Source organism: Python bivittatus, unplaced genomic scaffold (assembly GCF_059951505.1).
Source record: "Python bivittatus isolate LINGU-HERP-01145 unplaced genomic scaffold, Pbiv_v1 ctg000980_np1212, whole genome shotgun sequence".
Lineage (NCBI taxonomy): Eukaryota > Metazoa > Chordata > Lepidosauria > Squamata > Pythonidae > Python > Python bivittatus.
In genome coordinates, this window is record NW_028277125.1 from 45,221,907 (window position 1) to 45,236,501 (window position 14,595).

The 14,595-nt window shown below is 39.0% G+C and overlaps 1 protein-coding gene across 16 annotated transcripts in view; it reads right to left on the reverse strand.

The window, feature by feature from the left end:
- Nucleotides 1–229: 229 nt before the first annotated feature.
- BTRC (beta-transducin repeat containing E3 ubiquitin protein ligase) overlaps nt 230–14,595 on the reverse strand; it is a 178,330-nt gene continuing 163,964 nt past the window's right edge. For all 16 annotated transcript variants that reach the window (XM_007422077.4, XM_088132485.1, XM_088132488.1 and 13 more), the window contains 3 exons: nt 12,233–12,311; nt 6,011–6,204; nt 230–1,051 (listed from right to left, as the gene is read on the reverse strand). In XM_007422077.4, coding sequence (XP_007422139.1) covers nt 6,043–6,204; nt 12,233–12,311 — 241 coding nt within the window. In that variant the 3' untranslated portion in view covers nt 230–1,051; nt 6,011–6,042. The remainder of the gene's footprint in view (nt 1,052–6,010; nt 6,205–12,232; nt 12,312–14,595) is intronic.

Here is a 14,595-nt window from a genome sequence, read left to right on the forward strand (position 1 = left end):
TTACTCAGAAATATAGAACAATTTTTATCTCTTTTCCTTCATGAAGTCCACCATACCCCTTCAATTTTCTTTTCTACTATTTTCTCTTCCTATATAAACTGGTCTTGCAGCTTAAAGGTTCAGATGTGGAGTCATAACATCCATTCTTTTATTAGTTTCTTTCCAATTAGGTGGAAGAATACACAAAGGTTGGTCAACTCACAAACAATTCAACCACGTTAGTAGGAAGAATATGATTTTTTTTTTTTTGCAAGCATTCATTTAATGTAGATACAGGAAAAAAGTAGGAAGATGTAAGTATATAGGGAACCCTGTAGTTTCTGTAACTTTTTGTACTGTACCTTCCTTATTTAAATATGGAGTCCACTAAAACAATGAAATTGATGATCAATAAACCTCTCCACTTAAGCAATATTAGACTTACAAAATAAAACTTACACTTTCATTTACTGGCATCTCCCAGGCCAACATTTGATACAGATAAATAAATGCAAAGGTCTTAACTGAAATTGTTTTAAACTTCCATTATGACCACCTGGCTAGTTTCTGGCCACCTGGGCCTTCATTTGGCATTAACCTGGCAATTCTTTAAAGTCCAAGGCCATCTTACAGTGAAAGACAGGGGCCATTTATACAAGTCTCAAAAGTTAGAGGCATCAGCCTGCTGTTCCTCTCTTACTTACACATCAAAAGGGATCTCCCAATTGAATGAACTATGGTAATGATTTTTCTGCTTAAGAGCAAAGCAAGAAATTCTGACAACATGTTAAATATATTTATAGGAAGTCTGCACGCAGGACAAGAAGAGTTGAGGGGACAGAGTGTGAAGAGGGAAAATGTACACATCAGTCATTCAGAAAAGATAAAAGAAATCTTTGATATAGCAGCACTCAAGCAGTCAGCTGTGCTGAGAAGAACTTGTTTGAGATCAACTGCATGAGAACTTGGTTCCAGAAGCATCTGAGAGCCTCTGTCTCTTCAGTAATATCTGTTTTGAGGGTAAATCTTTTGCCCTGGCATTGGCAGATCATTTAAGTATCGCAGCTTCATCCTGAGGAAAAGAAAGACAAGGAAATAACTGTTTGTAATTCATAACTTTGCAACCGGAACTTAATTTAATGCTTTACAAATTACAGAGAACTAGATTATTTTTATTTGAATGTATACACTTGTCATATTAATCATGGTACATATAATAGATGAGCAGCTCTACAGAACTGGAAAAAAAACATTTTCTGGGGCACAGAGGAATTCTGTCTTTCTGCATTTATACATGATGCATAAAAATGTACTGAAACCTTAATATCACCTAAAATAAAAATCATGCATACAGCTGAACTTGCATGAAATGAATACACATAGAGTTTTGTGAATTTGATGTAACTGTGAAGTATGTAACTGGAACACAACTCTTTTGGTTTCTAATTGTCATAGGAGATAGTTCTCATTTATTCTTAATGAATAAAGTGATTCTGAACAGAATAGATTTCAGAGGGGAAAGAGACTGATAAACCCACAAGTAGGTGAGTGAGTGAGTGAGTGAGTGAGTGAGTGAGTGAATGAGAGAAGAAATAGAAAAGAGACCAACTTGTACTGCACTTATTCAACAACTGACAAGCTGAGGCCTACAGATCAACTTCAAATAAAAGCTGTGTTGTAATACATAAGGTTAAGAGAGACCCTAAGTGATTGCTTTGGATAACTGATTTATTAGACTCTGTCCTTCCATTTCTGAATATTTGAAAGTCACAACAGTGAATAAGCAGTTCTTCATCACAATCTCTGTGATTCACACGTATGGGTGAGTAACAAATTTCTTACCTAGTGGAGACACACTTGGTTGTGAGCACACTGGAGATAAGTTTGCTTTCCTGAACAAGCATTCCGTTGAGACCCCTCATAGGTTTGCCCAGTAGGGGAACCCTCTAAGGTGTATGGTTGAAGTTGCTGCTGTTTTTTATGCAAGTGACAAAAGATATCAATGAAGTAACAGAAAAGCTTAATGGTTGCGGTTCATCTAATTTAAGGAAGACTTGCTGATACCAAGAAGCCCTGACGTGGATCTTGGTGTCTAACAAAGAGATGCAGGTTCTTCTGAGGTGACACAGTGTGGGTTAGACAAAGCACATCCAGATAATTTGATTCCATTCCAACTAATTGCTCAGTTCAAGAAAAAAAAAAAGTGCCAGATGACATTCCAAAATAGCTTTGAGAAGGAAGGAAACACCCAGTGGTAAAACAACTTATTCCCTCTGATATATCAGAGGCAGCTCATCACAATGCACAGCACAAAGTTCACTGATTTTCCATGCCAAAGTGTTGGCAACTGGAAATGCTGTCTTGATAATAAATATAAAAGGCATGAAGCCATTGGCTTGAAGGCCTTTCCATTAAACCTGTCAAAATCAGAGACAAGTTCCATACTAGAGTAAAACTGGATGGGATGGAGAAGTCAAAGATTTGAACAACCTTTAAAGAAACATCTAACAGTAGAATATGTGGAAAGTGACACTCATTGAAAATGGCCTCTAGAAGCAGCAGTAGCTACAAGGCTAATCTTGGGAGAAGAGAGGGAGGGACCCACCAGTCACAGAGATAGGAAGAAGTCCAGAATATGTTTAAGAAAACAATTAAGCAGGTCTATGCCTTAGTGGCCACAAAATTTGAGAACCATTAACATTATAGTTCTTCGAATGTCAGGTTTCTATGCTGCATTGATGATCTAGTGATGCTGAGAACTCAGCCTCTGTGAAGTTCCCAAGTGGAGACTGAGGTTTCAAATGTTAGGTTAGGTTACTGTGTCACCCTTTCTGCATGTAAATCAGGGTAGGGTGTGCATGGTGGCAATGGAACTCTGCTTAAGTCCCAAGGAGGAGAAAAGCAAACGAGGGATAAAGGAGTGATATAAGGGTGCAGTCCTTATTACCACACAGCATCTTCACCGAGACTCTGGTAGGCAAAGAGAACAGTAGAAAGGGATAAAAGAAAGGCATCTGACAGATCTGAAAGTGATGAACTAGAACTGATGCTGGCCGTACTGTAATTCTGAGCATTCTGTCTGTTCTGGCTCCAAACAGTTCTATGTTTGGCTGTCCCTACAGTGAAACAAGATGACAATAACAGTTGGGTGCAGCTGCCAGTCATGAGGTAGCAGGTGATTGACTCAGTGAATCTGTTAAAATGTCCTGACCACAGGGTGAACTGTGATGAGATACATTTTGATTCTACTCTAGTTCTAAATTTGAACCTACAACTGGGTGAGGGATTTCCTAATGGTCTATTTATTCAGGTACCATGTAACTTGTCTAATGTAACTTGCACCGTCTGGTGTCTGTGGACAGGCTCCAAAGTCTTGCATGCTGCCAGGAGCTATAGAAGGCTGATATAGGAGTTTCTGCTCTTTGGGTATCTGCACCCCCTGGATCTGAAGAAAGCAGTAGTGAGCTACCAAACCACTGCAGACATTGGTAGTTGTATATGCACTGGTGGTAAAAAAGGACATGTCCATTAGTAAGTTGTGTTGCTCTATCCTCCTATGGAGCCATGAATGTTGGTTGGCATGGTAAGCATTTACAACAAAAAAGGATATTGTTAAACTCTTCCAAGAAAAAGCAACATGGGTTGCTCAGCAGGAGAAAAACCCTGCCAGTTTCACTGGTAATTGTGCATCTAAAACTATGGCTGACACTATCAACCTTCATCAGCATGCCTGGCTCTACTCCACAGGTCTCATGTAGGAAGCAAGGGCATGTATTAAAGACCTGCTGTTTGACAGAGAGGGACTCTTAGTAGTAAAACTGATGATATCCTCAATTAGGTTCAAAAATTGGTTTACTGTTAAGTGCATGGGCCTGGTACTCTCAACAAGGGAGGCCTCATTGAGCACAAGATATGCACACTACTTCCTAAAGGAGCCATTGGAAGGCTTCCACACTTTAACTGCAATATGAGTTTTGTGATATGTTACAATACTGAGAGAAAATGGTGTGCTTTTATCATTCTTGATCTTTGGAGTGTGAATTATTTCCTAACAATCCAAAAATTCTGTATGATTTCTCACATCCATCCTTCCCCTTCTTGGAAAAGGGCAGTGTCTTCACCAATGGATTTAAAGGATGCCTATTCCATATTACATCATTTTCTGGGTTTTAAAGTGAGGACACAAGCTTATACATTCCATATGCTTTCCTTGGGTTAGCTATTGCCCACATGGGTTCTCCAAAGCTACAGCTGTCATAATAGCTCATTTGAGGTTCTGTGGAATAAGAGGTTATCCTTATTTGGATTATTTTTTGTGGTTTTTGACACATAGTGGCATCATCTTTTAAGTGTGTAGATTATGTGCTTGACCTATCGTCCAATGTCAACTTCTTGTCAACTTAGAAAAGTTTTTATTTGTTGCTTTAAATCCTTCAGATCATCAGCCCCCGCCTGGAATATTGCATTTCTTCCAGATAACAGGTGCAGGTCAGTTGAGGGTCTGATTTTATTTCCATCTCTCAGGACCTGCAATTGCAGGTTCATCTCATTGCTCAGACATATGGCACTGATTATATCAGATGATATCTGTGGATAGTCTCAAAAGGTCTCAAAACCAGGAACTATAGAAGGTTGACATATGAATTTCTGTTCTTGGGTTACCCACACACCATGGATCAGAAAGTGAGTACAATTTTAGGTAACTATAGAATTGAAAGCCAGACATAATGGGGGTACTAATCAAAATATTCCTGACAGCATGAGGTATGAAGACTCTAAGTGTTTGGGATCTGTATTATAATAGCATGCAGTCAAGCCTGATCACTTTGAACCAAGAAAGCATGGTGAAACATGCCTCTGAATTGCAGAATGGCTACAGTGGCATGATTGAGAGCTAAGACAGGTGGAAGACTTACACCTTGTCCTTCTTTCTGGTAGACTCTATCACAGACCTTGTGTTCTAGACAAGCACAGAAAAGTGTTGGAGGGGCTCTTACTGTCAAAGATACCTTGGTTGTCAGATTAGATCCAAGGTCATAGGAAGGATCACTATGAATGATGCATCTTGTCTTCCTCTTTTTGACCCTCAGAGCTGCTTAAAAAGGTACGTTTTAGAAATTGGATTGAGAGACATCTCTTGATATTAGCTGACTGACTGATATCAACGAGGCTATATACACTGACATTAATCAATGCAATAATTGATGAGCCTAGATCTGTGGCCTGCTTGCAAGGTTTAGCAGTGACACAGTAACTGCAAAGTGAGCAGCCCAGAGAGGCTATGAACAGCATAGTCTCTGTTGAATCAAGTGTGGCAACAGCTTGGTCTCGCAGGGATGCCTTTAAGTGGGAAGAGAAGTTTCTGTGGGCATGCCCTGGAAGCGATGGCACAATTTCATGCACAAATGGTCATTCATATAAGATTAAAGTATATTTAAGATGAAGTAGGAACTGCCTATTTTGTTATTGCTATAGTGGTTGAAAGAGGATGGATGGAAATAAGAGGTAGATATGTTAAAGGTGATCAGAATTCCCTCTAAAATCCTGAGTTGGTACATTTGTGGAAATCAGAGATCACAGTGAAGAATCACATATACACTGTACACAGATTTCAGTGTACTGAACAACAGTGTCCAATCCCAATAATCTGTACAACAGCAGTGCCCAATCTCTATGTTATCTTCTTTTAATACTCTTAGGTTCTTGATTTGAGGCACATCCCCTCCCCCTCTCCCTTTATAAATTCCAGCTGAGAACTTCTGCTATGAAAAGGGTTATGATGACACACAAGGATAGTGCATTATCCGTTTATTAACCATCTGGTTAGATTTTCTCAGACAGAAAATTTCAGTGAGAAATAGGATGGCTGGTTGTAAAAAGTGGTAATAGGATGACCATAGTCTTCTTTGGGGTGCTGAGGAATATTCTCATTTCAGGAATTAAATCCTTAAGACGCTATACACCCATTTATACCACTTGCCTCCCCGTTACCCAGCCTATCTGATGCCTCTCAGAATTCTTTTGTTTTTACCTGTCCAAGTGTGATCTAGAGTATAGTGCCATTTATCTGGATATGTAAGTATATGTTCTGGATGGGGAGCGGTTAGATTCTGCTTGTGTAGCTGGATCATTCAGGAAGTCCCAGATAAGGATAGTATCATCATGTGAGCTGCTGACAATTTGAAATTCATCAAACTGGAGTCGAAAAACTCTGCCAGAATGTTCCTAGACAGAGGAAAGACAATCCAAAGTCACACTTTCCTGAAGGTACTCCTAAAGCAAAAACGTCTTTGAAAAATAGTTTGGCTATTGTTAATAGATGACCCAAAAGTTGGTTCATAAACTGATTACTTCCATCGGCAACACTTCAGTGCATCTGAAAATTCTGAAACCAGCAGCATGGTTGTCAGGACTTTTAGGACTGTGCAGGCCTTAAAAATAATTTGTAAGAAAATTTCAGATCTTGCATGACCCCAAACTCAAGATTAGCATGAAATTTAAATAATAGCTTCCTTAAAGCAACAGAACCTTTTTTCCAGGCTCTTGCTGAAGCCTGAATCAAACTGGTCCGTTTTAAATGAACAGCAGAGAGGTGTTGCATTCATGTGCGGTCCAAAGGAATTCTTCCAAATCATTTTCAAAATGTGCATAGCCCTAATAATGACTACATAACACAGTACTTATCTGCTTACTTTGACATTTACTAGTATCTTGAGATATCATTGAATCAGTTTTTATTATTTTACAGAACACATTTTCAAGGCATGGATAACTAAGGAGAAAGCTAAAAATATATTGGCAATCTGAACCCATTGCAATCCAGGAGGGTCCTGTATACCAGGCATGTGCAAAACAATTTCTATATGGACTATCTGAATCCCAAAATGGCTAGTTCAGATACAAAACAAACCACATATTTCATGTATTTTGGTTCAAGCACGAAACAGGCTATTCTGGTTCAAGTATGGAACAAAATATAGCTGAATCTGACTCCACAGCACATAGTTGTTTTGGTGATCCATAGATGCTGACAGACTGTCTATACCACCAAAACAGGAATGCTGCAGGTCATAAGGGAGTACTGCAAGCTATTTTGTCTGCAACCACTCCAAAGCATTAATCAGCAAAGGTGATGGACAAGAAGCATATTTCAGCCATGGGGACACATAGGCAGCTAGGTGGTATCCTTCCATCTCTGTGGTAGTTCCAGGCTACCATGTAACTGACCAGTGACAATGCACCTGCTCTCAATCACAAGATGATGCTGGCACAACTGTTGAAGCAACAATCTAGGGTCAAGTAGGAGGGTGGCCCAAAGGTATTAGATGTGGCACATGCTACCACACAGATGACAGTGGATTATCGGTGTGTTAGCATGGTAGACAATGGAGGATTTCGATGCCTCCTCCATCTAGTCATCCTGGACCAGATCCCTTCACATACACTATATTTAGTAGGGAGGTAGAGGCTGCCCTGTATCACTGATGTAGGAAACACTGGGACTACTGTAAGTCTAGCTGAGGTAGTTAAGTGTGCTTCTTGCCTCTTCCTCAACACAAAGAAGGGATGGGAATTGTGAATTGTCTATTCCTATATCAACCGCATCTCCCACAGAGTAGGATCTAAGCAAAGCACGGTGCTGCTTCATAATGGGTTAATTTAGAGTTCCATCCAGTGGAACTTTGCTTAGCTGCTGTCCAAGTGGCTGCTTGAGCAGCAGGTGGCTGTATATGACGTGACAAAGTATCTGATAGTGAGTCCTGGGTGTGGGGACTCATGGCTAAAGCAGTTTCTGCACTAGAAGCATTCACATCGTGTCAGATCTCTTGATTTTTTCTATAAAAATCCTCCAGGAAGAAGATGGACTCCAAGTACTGTAAGAGCTTTGGCAACCAAACTTCACCCCAGTGCTATGCAGTTGCTGAAGCCCTTCAGTTCTGAGTAAGCATTTGTGCTTTCTAGTCTCTGTGACCAAAGAGTGAAAAGGAAAATAGTGGAGAGCGGACTAGACTTCAGCTGGGAGGTAGTGGACCATCCAGTAGATATGATACCAGCAGCAGCAGCAGCAGCAGCAGCAGCAGCAGCAGCAGCAGCAGCCACTGCCCCTAAGGCCTCATTTCTGGTATGGGGTTTTCCTTGGCAGGTCCAAGCATATCAACCTCAACTTGGGGCAGTGCGCTTGGTACACTGCCAGAGAAAAGGAAGGTGATGTCTACTGGCTTGTCATTCCTCACATCTGGATGCTGACTTGGTGGAGCAACTTGCCACTGGAGGGGAATGAGCCCCAGACCCTTACCTCACTGTCCAGATGGGCAGTGCCCATCACCCATTGTCCAGATATTACCAATGGAGGTGGTGGATGTTCTTCCTAAGATGCCAATCATTCACTTATTGGAAGAAAAAATCTAGAATAACTCCCTGGATCATGTTACCCAGTTCCTTGCCCAATCAAAGAGGGTGCACTGACTCTAAGGCCACATGTACTCATAACATATGTATATAAAGCTCTGGTGATTGTACAGACCAGATGAAAGAAAAAGAGGGCTATCCCAACCCCTGAACCTATGACACTCTTCCCATCCCGCCACTGTCTGATGCCTGGAAGGTGAGCTAGAGCTGTTTTTTTTTATAAAGAATCTTATGGGGAAACTGGTCTTCATGTGAGTAGATTGACGTGTAGGCCTTCAAAAGGAAAGTGAAGAAGTAACACCAAATGTGTGTGTTTGTCCCTTTGTGTGGGTGTGCTTTTCACACACATCTTACTCAGCAGAGTGATATTATCAACTGTAAATGCAAAAAGTACAAAATTAGTATGATTGACCTGCTCGGCTTAAGCACATGCACATTCTGTGCATACTCTTGGTTCCTGAGATTCAGGATGCATTTATATAAGCAGTTAATCCTAATTTTTAAAAACATTTTGAACACTCTGCAGACAGCAAGAGAAAAGAGCTTGTACAGAACACACACCTTCTTTTAAATTCATCAAGCCATTAATGTGGTTGTCTTCCCCCTCCCAAAGTTTTATGCGGATGGTGTGCTCAGCTACTTGCACATTAGTTCTTTTGGAGTTTTTGAGTATGAGTGCATTTGAAAATTCATTCCATTGTGGCCTTTTGTTTGTAGAAACTTCAGAATGTAGTTAAAAATGTTACCACTCTATGCTGCATGGCCTGCTAAGCACACTGCGCCTGCTCTTCTGCAGTGCTAATGCAGTCGGTGGTGCACTGCGCTGCAAAGGATGTTTGCACTTGGTGGTTTGACCTGTTTGTTGCAATTCTGCTGTGTCTTTAGCACTTTGTAAAAAGAGTTGTTTTGCTGAGCAAGGTTGTATGCATGACTACTCTTTTTGTTCTGTTACAATGTAAATGACGGCAGTGTGTTAGGGAGAATTGGTTGGTTTTTTTTTTTAATTTCCCAGGGTGTGACCTCTCTCCTGGGCAGCAACACTTCTTTGCTTTACTTATGTTCTCATTCCACCAGGCAGAAACTGTAATTTCTTTTTGTTTGTTTTTGGCAGCCAGCCAGTAGCAGATGTAGGTTTAGATGACAATTTAGATTAAGACGAGGTTTATCTTAAAACATTTTTGAATGCAATCCCATTTGTGTCAATGGATTGACTGGAATTCCTTTTCTTCAGGATGTCCTCTTGCCCTGGAGGTTGTAACTGATTTGAAAAGGGTATATGAAAGGTTAAGGTCTCTATACTCCTTTTCTTCTTCTTTATTTTAAGTAAAAACACTGATCTACCCTTATAAACTTTCCTTACATTTCTTTCAATTATTATATACCAAGGGCAAAAAAAGTAGTACATGGGAAGGCATAAGGCAGCATATGGAAAAGGTAAATTGCTTTCATAATGAAAGTTTTCAGAAATGTTTAATTTTTTCCCTTTGCCAATCTTTCTGCAAACTAGTTTGCTGATAGCACCCAGCATGAATTACTATATCCTATCTGTTCTGGTGACCCTAGATGAAATTAAGAGAGCAAGAGGCTTGTTTCCTCTGACTGAAACACTCAAAATGTATCAATATTTGTTTTAACAAACCACAGAACTCTTGAGCTGGTTCAAGTTTTCTTTCTTTGAACCACAGCCAACTCAAAACAATTTCACAAAATGTAACAGAACATATTTCCATTTTGCATATATTCATAATGTTTAGGGTATTGAGAGTATATTGCTATTCTCTTTCTGCATTCTATTGTTCCTGCTTGATCCCACTAGCCACTCTGTTTTTCACATGCACTATCCAAACCAAGTTACCATCTTCTCTTGTTTAGCAATTCATTTTCTGCTAAAAATGTTGAAATATTCAAAACATTAAGAGCTGAATACATGAGAAAGAACTGGAAACACACTGAATAACTGTGTAAACTTTTGCTGTTGCTAAAATCCTGGCCCCTTTCGTTGGTCTCATCCAGGAAAGCATTTGTTATATTCTTATGCAATGCACATTTTTATATGGACTTTTCTCTTAATGCCTAAAAATTGAACAAGTAAACAGAAACAAATACTTTGTTCATTGGACAACAGAACATATTTCCATTTTGCATATACCCATAATGTTTAGTGTATTGAGAGTATATTGTTATTCTGTTTCTGCACTCTATTGTTCCTGCATGATCCCACCAGCCACTCTTTTTTTTCACATGCACTATCCAAACCAAGCTACCATCTTCTCTTGTTTAACAGGTTTAATTTCAGATACAGAATTTCAGATACAGAAGACAGCAGAATAACAACTAGGACATTTCCCCAAATTGTGTAAACATCTAAAACTTAAATGTTTCTGCCCATCCTTCCTTGGATAAAAGTAGCAGACAACTTTAATGAAGCAATGAAATCTTAGGGTTTGTTCACCTTAGCGGCTTAGCCATGAGCAGCAGGATTCACAATTCAGTCTCAGCTGAAGTGTGAACATAATCACTCAAGGGTAATGGATACTGACTCCCCTAGCACCTCATTAATGCTTAATGAATTCTACTCTGCTTCCAACATTTAATCCTCTGTATTAGAAGGCAAAACAAAATGGTTCTTTTTTTCACTCGCCTTCATAGATGATGAAAATCTATTTAGGGATATTGGGAAGAAGCCATTGATTTGGTGTATTCTATGAAATTTGACTTCTGATAAAGCTGTTTACAACAATGGATATATAATAGTCTCATCAGAGGAAGAAACTTTAGAAGAGGATGATGGGTCAGTTGATCTCACCATGTCCTCTAAAACAAATGAGCCAAACCTAAGCACAGGACCTAGACTAGAATAACTCCCAGCTAGCCTGCAACCATCTGTCCAGGACCTGATCTAGACTATACAGCCACTCAGCCTAGATGCATGGCATTGAATTGAATATCAAAAAGCAGAAAATAACTATGTTATAAAAGAGTCTTTTATACTAGCTTGGTGGAAGTGGACGGCGTTGCAGCCAAATCAGGTTTGATGAACACCAGCTGAGTAAGGAAGAATAGTTACAGTCTTCAGTATAAAGCTCTCTATGTGGGAGCACTGCATTACTGGAAGCAACTATTGCTTCTGTGATTGGCTACTCTTGCAACTTGACTGTGGGAATTCCCTCATTTACAGGCGCTTCATTCTGGACTCTAAATTTCACTCTCTTTCAAATTTCACTGTTTTGCTTCTAAAACTTTGAATAGGACTATTCTTTTTGCCTGCCTGGTTATGAATAACCCCTTTTGTAATTAGGCCTTAGATTGTACAATAGTGCTTTTCCTCTGCTAATCCCTAACTTCAGTCCAGAATTGGACATGTAAGAACTACAAATATATATTTATCTTTACTGTATATAAGTCTTAGACTATGGTCTGATACCACTATTTTATCTTCATATTCTGTATCTTTTCCACTTTGTGCAGTGATGAATTCTAACATTAGGGCTGCTGTTACTTTATATATGCCTCATCTATTAAAAACTTAATCAAAACAGATGCTGTCTTTTTTGTGGAGGAGCCAAATTTCACTCCAAATACTTTTAAAACTTGTCTTTAGATCCAAGCTCTAATTAATCTGGATTTAGTGAAGTGACTGAGAAATGGCATATCACATTGAAGGGATATAGCAACTAGAATGTCTAGTTACTTCAGCCAACCTCGCCAAGACACTATAGGAGTGTAGTTCAGTATGCTATGGAGCATTACATTACCTATTAACTTCTCTTTCCTGTTATTCACCAAACTAGAGGAGATTCCATTATGCCTTAATACTAGAATGCACTCAGTTGAAAGCTCTTACCACAAGAGTGCGCAGGCAGAGGGTTCCAGCAGGGGCACGGGGATCGAGTGCAGCCAGCAGATCCCAGACTTTAATTTTTCTGATGAAAGGAAAAACAATAGACAGAGTTTTCTCAAAAAGCAAGTATAACTTAAAATTAACTGCCCACCCCCCCAACCAACTGAAGTCAATTTAATGATTAATCATCTTCCTTGGGAAAAAAAAAATAGATAACTCAGTTAAAACAATATCCCAATCTACAAGAGAGAAGCACATGAAGTATCCATTTCTTTAGAACTCTGCATTTCTACTCTAAGTCTCCTTTCTGCCTACATGACTTACTATGCTGTTAGAAGAAAAAGATTAAAGGGCGCTAAACCTTAGCCTAATGACCAAAGAATAATTATGCTGTGTAGCTGCTCCATGAAATTCCTATAATGAACCATGCATACTGACATTAAAAAACCCAACTGGAAGCAACTTTAGTAACAACCAAGCCAATCATGAAAAGTTAGTGGAAGGAAACATAATCAAGCATATCTGTGGAGAGCCACGTGGCTGAAATGTCAGACTAGGACCCATGTTCAAGCCCACTCTGAGCCCTGGAAATTCACTGGACAGCTTTGGGCCAGTCCAACCTATCTCACAGGGTTTTCTTATGGGGAAAATTGGAGGAGGGAGTGCTATGCCTGCTACCTTGAACTCCTGGAGAAAAGGCAGGGGATGTAAATTTAACAAACAAAATGTGTCAAACCAAACCTATTTGTTTGATAGCTACTTAGCCATGATCCTCATTTGATCATTCTCACCAAGTCACTGACTCAGTTCATTAGAATAACAAAGACAACTTCTAAATATGAGAAAATAGTTAGCAGCTTCCTTACTAAGACCCAGTCTGTGTCCTTTTTCTTGCTCAAAAATAAAGAGGGCCAGAACAGAAGGAATGTGTTAATTCATCTGGCTAGGGAAATATAATAATATGGAATTTCTGATTTAAGCTAGCTGGTCTTACAGGTACAAGAAATAATTAAGAGATACTATAATATAGTGAAATATGAATATTGGGACACTGAGAAAACATTGACTTTTGATTATTCTGATTCATTCCTTACTCACATGAAAATGGAAATTATAGCAAATTTGCATCTTTAACCTTTCTCAGAACATCAAACAGTTCCTTTCACCTCCACCGTTACCATTTTCTGTATAATCTATGAAACAGAAGGGCTCCTATATTCAAATAGCCGTATTTGTGGCATAGAAACCTGCATAATCAGGATTTAAATGGGAAAAGCAAGCTCCAGACTCCAGAATGTCATTCTTCAAAAGGTGTGCCCAACTTGGTGACAGTAGTGGTGATGGAGAGTAGCTCAACCCTCAGGGCAGGATTATAGAACAATCTGCAGCACCTATTATCATGATTTTCCTATCCATATATATAATGTGTAACTAGGATATAAAGATCGTGATTTCAAAATTAACAGGCAATAACCACTTCTATTCAAGAAAGAAGGGACAAAAATAAAGTTGAAAATAATGCACCTCCAAGGTTTTTGCAAGCTCAAGAATTAACTATGCTATTGCATAGCACATCTGGAATGTCAGCATTTCTGGTTAGTACTGATGAGAATCTTGTAGATTTTAAAAGTGCATGTTTTCTGTGGCACTTTATAGCTATGTTCCAGCCTCTTTGTTGGCTTTCTGTAGTAGCTTTCTGATTTTGTTTAGATAATAATTCTTACATATAAATTTGCATGCAGCCTCTTTGACATATCCTGCCCAGGCTAATTTCTTCCAAATAACCTATATAATATTTTGCTGTATATTGTAGCAGACTCCTCAGCAGAACCTTCTCTTTCTCTGTTCCAATAGTAAATATGATGCTCTAGAAAGAGGAATCTTCTCATCTTTCAATACTGATCAAAAAGGGTATATGAAAGCTGCATGTGAATTACGACTGATCCCCACCAATGGATTTAAGTTTAACAGCTGGTCTCAGAAAAAGGAAATTGTGAAGCATAGTTGTAAAGCAGTAGAAGTTAAGAAACTATTATTTTGAAAGACAGCTTGTAGCAGAAAGGCAAGTTAATCAGCCTATCACAATGAAAAGCTGATTCTGGGCTGAGATTCTGCAATAAAGTTGAATCAGCATTTTACAAGCAGTTTTGAAAGCAACTGCTTAATGGGTACAAAAGGTAAGATAAGTAGGAAGATACAAAACAAGAGATACTGTGCAAATAAAAATAACAATAATGGAAATTAGGTATTTTGAATATTCCAACAATTATATATAAACACTACCCCCTTCTTTTGTTGGTTTCAATAAGATGCCAATGAGAATACTATAAAAAGTTGATAAATAGCAAAGTTATGTTATTATAGCA